The following is a 7189-nucleotide window of genomic DNA, read 5'->3' on the forward strand; positions in this document are numbered from 1 at the left end:
CTTCTCTGTTTGTGTATTGCCACACAAATTGCTTGTGCTATTTTAAACTAAGGCTGTTGGACAGCACAGTACCAAAAATAAATGGAAATAAGTAAGTTCGTTTTTCTCATACTATTTACAATGTACATGTAACAGAATACGTGTTACCTTACCTCACCTCCCGCTACATTGCTCCCATTGTTCCCAGTACATTCATTCTAATCACTTATTTTGAATTCCAGCTGCTTTCTGCTTATGTGTGCAAAAGTTTCAATGATTCTTTCATAGTTCAAGTAATCTTCATTAAATGTGCATTAATGTGCATAAGTAAGTGGAATACAGGATGTTAGATTGGTCGAAAGTATGAACCTATTAATGTTTAGGAAAACTTACACGAGTAGACAATCTGTGGTGTGAATGCCTCTTCTGAAAATGCAGATCCTTTTAACTCTGCAATTCAATACGTCAGACATGCGTGCAAGGGGAACTATGATTGCACATTGGCTGTTCAGGGTGGAATTTGCTTTAGGTGAAGTAGAAGGCTGAGAAAAGTAAACGATAAGGAGAGTGAGGTAAGAGATTGATTCAGCTTATGACAACTGTATTTAGGTATCTAAATGGAAGTGTCTGCGGTCAGGTAAGTATCTTTACTTTGCTTTACAGTCAATAGCAGCCTAGTTAATATGGCTACTGTTGTTACAACACGGTTTCAGCCAACATGCAAATAGGTGTCCACTTCTCAGTGAGCTGAATCACTTTCCAAGCTACACTGTCTCCTGGCTCCTGTGTAGATACTGAAGTTTAGACACGTAAATTTAGGCGTTACAAGCTCGAGTTAAATCCCACTTGATATGTCACACAGCTCATTACTTTGTTTTTGGCATTTGTGCTGGTAGGCAGAGCAGTTTAGCTTAGCACCTGTAACAAAAATTCATCAGATTTCTGTGAACAGACTTTCAAAATATTTAATAATAGAGCATAGCCCTGATTATTCTTTGTATGGGTGACACTCATTATACATAGAGTAGTTTTGTGCCAGCTGCATACCTTAATTTTTTCCCTGTTTCATCTTAACCCACCTTTTTCTTGCTAACTGCATTGTTTTCCACGTATCCGCACTGCCACATCCCCACAGAACATTGTGTGAGCGGGGAGTGGATGCTTGTGCTCCCAGAATTTGGGACAGTGAGACCAAAGCTGTAAAGCCAGTGCAGAGAGGAGCTGGGTGACTCCGCTCAGAAGTGTTAATGCTCACCGTCCTCCCAGGAAGGACTGCTCTCTGGCTCGCCAAAGCCAGAGCCCTCACACCTGGAAGGCTCAACACGGCGGCACGCAGCTTTCATAGCATGGCTTGCTTATACGTCTGGGAGCCAGAATACCAAATACCCCCACAGAGAAACTGGGACATGAAGAGCTTTAGCAACACTGATTCTTCAGTGCACTGAGTAACTGAAGTGAATACCGTAAATAAACAATTTTCACAGTTCTACCTGGACGTAGAACAGTGGACTTGACACAGTACAAATGTGTAAAATTTTTAACCATCCATTTCTCCTCGTGTCTTCCCTTACTTAGCTTATCCTGAAATTAATACGTGTCCTGCTACACAAAAGATTCTTCCTGACCATTTTGAACCCTGTACCTACTTTCCCCTTTTTTCTCAAGGCTCTGTTCTGAACTGGAACAAGTTCACATCTTTCTGCTGCTCGGTCTCCAGACCTGCTTTTTCCTTGCTAGCTTTCGAGATCAACTTGCCAGCTTTTAGGATTGGCAAAGATTATTGAATCGTGGTAGCATGCTAACAGTAGCAGGTAGTGCTAATGACTGATTAGAATTTAATAGTAAAGCTAAGAATTAAGATTGTGTTCAGGAGCAGAGAAATATAAAGAGATGGGTAAAATTATTGCAGTTCAAGACAGAACTTTGTTTTCAGTATTTACTTGGTTGAAAACAGCAAATCTCTTGCAAATGCATTGGGCCAATTTTCTTTTCTTGTTTAGCAGTACACATACCAGTGATTCTATTGGATTCAGCATTTCTTGTCAAGTTTGTTAAGGTCTTCCTCACTAAATGTGGAAGGATTTTACAACAAATATTAAGGCAACTTTAGCTAAATACTCATGATAAATTTGGCTGTGATGCCAAAATAATTTACTCGTTGTGGGCCAATTTGTCATCCCCGCCTCCTGTCATTCCTTCCCATAGCTTCACATTAGAGAATTCTCCTGTCACAGGGGAAGCTCTTGTGAGAACTGACTCTCCAGAGCCTATTCCAAGTCTGAAAACAGACAGGGCTATCAAGTACAGGGCAGGTTCTGTGAAGAAGAGAAGACCTCAGACTGTTGAGTGGATCTTCACACAAGAGAATTTGACCCTACGCATACCGGTTTCGGCTCCATTTCTGAAATAAATCTGCATGACGGTTTTGGGGTTCTGCCTTGTTCAAATGGGCAACTGTTTGGTCCACAGAATAACGCAGTTTAAGTATAGGAACAGCACTTGTGAATGTCAAAACATTGTTTATGTACCATTTAATCTCGTGTGATGGTGTATTTATTTGCTGTGTACTTGCTTGAGTTATTTTCATCAAGAAATGCTGTCTATGTGTTGCTTTGGCAACATCTTTGCAGAGTTTACAACTTTGAAAAACATGTTGGCATCAGCTATTGCAGTCCTTCTAAACAGCTGCTCTGCAGTCATGCTGTTTCAACATGCCACCACACATGGCTGAATTATGCAAATAGTTAATATTAAATGACTGAGATACAAGAACAATTTGTACACTCGATAAAGCTGGTCTGTGGAGTATAACATCCATTCATATAACTGAGTTTGTGTGGGACAATTTAAAGGCAACAACGTGATTCTTTTGACTTTGTATCTTGTATTAAAGACAGCAATGGACAGAGAGAAGGTATTTGGCAGGAATGTTTGAAAAGGCTGAGGGGTTTTTTTAACTCATTACTAATAATGCAATGAAAATAGAATGGGCATCAGTGTAATTTTCTGGCAAGTATTAAGAAATATGTAAGATATAACAAATGTTTGTCATTCAGTTATAAATATGAGTTACCCTGTTCTGGTTGAGAGAGGAGATAGAATGTTAATTATGTAGAATGCTAATACATGAACAGTATTGCTTACTGAAGACAACCGCATTTGTAAAAAGCAAGCAAACAGAAGCATTAATAGTTAAAAAAATGTAAAATTGTCTTAAAATTTACATTGAAAGGCTTTTCTGCTGACCTTGCTATTCTAGTTCTGCAATAATGAATGCTCTAAATAGTAATAGTACAATAAATAATAATAATCAATAATGCTTTAAATTCTGTAACTATTTTGTAGCAATTACACCCATTACATGTGGGGGGAGAGAACGTTAGGCACTAGGTGATGCAAGATGACAAAAGAAGATGTCCAGTTAAAGTCACAAAATACTATGTTTTTTTCCTTTCTTACTATGCTGTACATTTTTAATAATCTGTTTTGTTCAGCTAAGTAGTAAGAAAAAGTGGGTTTTTTTATTAATCCGAATTGTTTACAAAGCAAATTATTAGAATATCAAGAATAGTCTGCATTTCTATATGCTCTTGTTTTTCTTTTCTCATGTTGGAACTTTCATTTTTCACAGAATTTCTACTCTGATCTCATTTTTGCTGTAGGTCCTCTTAAGGTTTTTCACTGATTTTTCTTTTCTGATCTGGATATAAAGACATATATATTTCTTGCAATGTATTTATAAGACATTTGTGCAAGACCTAGTGATCAAAAGTACAGTTTGTTACAGTCATTCAGATTAGATTGGTAAACTCCTTTGGCCTGACAAAACAAATCCAAAAGTATTATTTTAAATTAAAAGGGAGGCTTAAGTTAAAGGAGATAGTGGGTTCCTTATTACACAGTAAATGTTCTCTTTTACAGCCTTTAAGCAATGCAAAATTTGAGTTGTGTAAATCCTATGTGCCTTCTTTATTTTCTTGCGTTTACTAGTGTCCAATTAGTAATCTTATTTATTATGGCAAGTATATGTTCATGCTTGTTAGATTTACTGATCCACTTACGCATTTAGTTTGGTGAATATAAATATTTAATAGGTTCAAATGTAATTTTACTGAATAACTTGGCATTGTTCTTTTGTGGTTTTATAGGAACTAGCCACAATGAAACAGATTCTGATTAGTCTACATGGTAAATGCTATGAAGAAAATTTACCTCAGTCTCATACTGATGTAAAAAGTGCGACTGCAAAAAACAAATCAAACCTTTCAGTAAAACTGTTGCCAGAACATGAAGAAGAAAATGTATTTAGACCTAAGCCAACATTATTTGTAAGTACTGTGATAAGAGTAAGTGCCATAGGCTTTTTTGGTAATTCTCCTCACTTTTTAAAAAGACAAATGTGGGTTCATACTTCAAGGAGATGTATAATTAATTCAGCTGAATACTTGCAGCTCTTTATGGGAATGGGCAATGCTGAAGAGATAAATTACAGTTTATGATGTTATTTAGCTATTTGGTAGTTTCTACATTGTAAGTTCACAGCAAACTAGATTTTTTTTTAAAGATGCCATTGTAGTATTACAAGTGGTTAGCAAAATTTTAATAGCCGAAGGGATGCACAGACTGTGTATACAATTTTAAATCTACCCTGATCATGTATGAATTGAGTGTATATAGAGAGAGAAGCAGGAGTGAGAAAATAGATATATTTATGTATACTTATATTCATGTGTATATTTATAATAATGTGTGTGGGTGTATACATATCTAAATATATATAAAAAAATACATACCCAGCATTGATATCACTTCTGTTATGAAGGATATTTGATATTATAAAACCCTGTTTTATTCCTTTACAAACGAAATACTTGGATTTAAATACTTCCAAGTGGCCTGCTTCGGATTTAGTGCCTCTAGTATTTGAAAGCTTCATGCAAATGGTTTAGAAGTTTCTGACTATGACTGTGTCTGAACTGATAAATTTAAGAAAGCCAGGTTGCAATGCTGAATCACAAAACAAATCATGACTCTTATTACACTTCTTGAGGCTACCTTTCTCTAGGGTAGACTGGTTGTAGCCACATGTGCTATTCTGATCCAAATATACATCTATATGATTTTTTTTCTTTTCTTTTTTTTTCTGGTAGAGAGTTTAAATTCAGTGTCTTCAGCAATGTGAGGTTTGTGTTGCAGCTCATCAGACACTGTTTTTATAACAAAATGTAGGAAATGGTTACGTCTCTTGGAGTGATGTGAGGGCAATTGGGGATTGTAGGGGTTCAACATTTTCTTCGACAGTGTTGTGAAACTAAACACAGGCATACCCAGCGTTGTCTCCTCCACAGTCTTTTCAGTAGTGCAAACTCAATACTGCCCAAACTTTGTCTTTGACAGAGCTATTCAGTGATCCAAAAGAAAGCCAAAACATGAGCTAACAATTAGGTTGTGTGGATGATCCGGGGTTTCAGTGTTTACTGTGTCCTGTCTTACTTAGGGACATAGAAATGGTGTAGGAATTTAGAAAAAATGCTTTGACATTTAGAAATTGTGACCAATTTCTCTTTGAAAAATTCCAGTCTTTTTAGACTTTGGAGCAGGAAACCGAAAATGGGCAGATGGCAGGGTTTCTTCTTAGATGGGGAAGGAAGTTAGTAGTCCTGTGAAAATCCTGCCAATTTAGGTCAATTTCTAGAATTTTCAAAGCTTGCATAAATAGAGCACATTTATTTTTGTAACTGAAATCTTCAAAATGAGAGAAAGATAGAGATTAAAATGTGATGAGAACCCCCACCACAAGGCCAGCTGAATAAAGTCAATTTTTAAATTGAATGATTTTTAAGTCTTGGAGGAAAGAACGAATAGAGAGCAGACAGAAAACGGAACTAGAAAGGGACAAGTTTAGGGACAACAGACAAAAGAGACAGTACTCACTAACACAGGAGATTATACCCAAACCTGAAAGCAGAATAGTCCTTACCTTGTTCCACCTCCACTTCTTTAGTTTTTTTTCTTTATACAAACGACCACTGAATTTGCCACAAGATTGTTATGCAATCCTGACTGTGTAGCAGTAGCCTGTAGGATTATGGAGGCAAGGCAAAGTCGCTCACAGATAATTCTCTGAGATTAAAATTCTTTCTACACAGTCAGAAAACTGCTGAATTCTTTTATTTTTAATTATATTTTTTAAGAACTATATTTCTGCGTAAAGTGTTGGTCAGTTATGGCACACCTAAGATCTTTTTTCTAAGTTCCATCCACTTCTCAAATGGGAAAGTCAGATGATGCTATTTCAAACGAAACCTATTTATGGCACAGTTGGTGCATGTTTTCATTGTGATAGATATTTTAAAGCAAATCGTTTTCTTCTTACTGTATAATTTGCTTTTTATAACCTAGAACTAGGAAGGTTTTAATACAGGTATGTGGTAATAATAACCTTAAATGCAGAGTCTTGTTTTTAATTTATTTGCATTTAAGCGAAGAACTCAACTATCGCTGCAAACCACATAGAAAGGGAAGAGACTTTAGTGTATAGATTGTATGTTTTTTTTCTGACTTTCACTGTCTTATAATTAAAACATTCTTTATTTTACAGACAAATAAAGAGGCACCTGTATGGTACAAGAAACTGCAGAAGAAAACATCACCATAGCATTTTTCCAAAATTGGTCAAAATAATCCTTCAGGGAGCTTTTCTTTGAAGAAAGTTATTTTCACCATAATTATGCCCTTTTTAGCATAAAAGCAAACAACTCTTTTAACTATTCTTTTATACCTGTCAAATGATCTTATGCATCATAAAATAATTTTCAGATCTGTCATGTGAATAAAATGTGTGGAAATAATGCATGCAGTGATTTTACTAACATATATTTGAATTGTAAAAGATAAATAAACACTAGCATATTGTACACATAATCTGGGCAGTTAAAGGGCATGCTATTCTGTGTTCAAATTAATGCATGTTTCCACTTTTTTTACATTGTTTTTCTTGGACCTTATTTTTCATGTCACATTCCTTGCAACTATTCTGGCTTTTAGAAACTTTAAAAATATACATGAGTTAGCATCAGACTATATGCTACTTTCTATGAAGAAAATTCATGTCAGGTGGAAAAAAAGTTAATTTCATACCTGCCTTGATTTGTATAGTTTGTCATTTGATGTAATTTGTTCTACTAAACAGGCAATAAAAATATTCTTA

The 7189-nt window shown here is 35.7% G+C and overlaps 1 protein-coding gene across 1 annotated transcript in view; it reads left to right on the top strand.

The window, feature by feature from the left end:
- The window catches only part of PIBF1 (progesterone immunomodulatory binding factor 1), a 124506-nt gene extending 117317 nt beyond the window's left edge, over window positions 1-7189 (top strand). The window contains exons 17-18 of the mRNA XM_075422957.1: window positions 4128-4307; window positions 6581-7189. Coding sequence (XP_075279072.1) covers window positions 4128-4307; window positions 6581-6637 — 237 coding nt within the window. The 3' untranslated portion in view covers window positions 6638-7189. The remainder of the gene's footprint in view (window positions 1-4127; window positions 4308-6580) is intronic.

Source organism: Opisthocomus hoazin, chromosome 1 (assembly GCF_030867145.1).
Source record: "Opisthocomus hoazin isolate bOpiHoa1 chromosome 1, bOpiHoa1.hap1, whole genome shotgun sequence".
NCBI classification, from domain to species: domain Eukaryota; kingdom Metazoa; phylum Chordata; class Aves; order Opisthocomiformes; family Opisthocomidae; genus Opisthocomus; species Opisthocomus hoazin.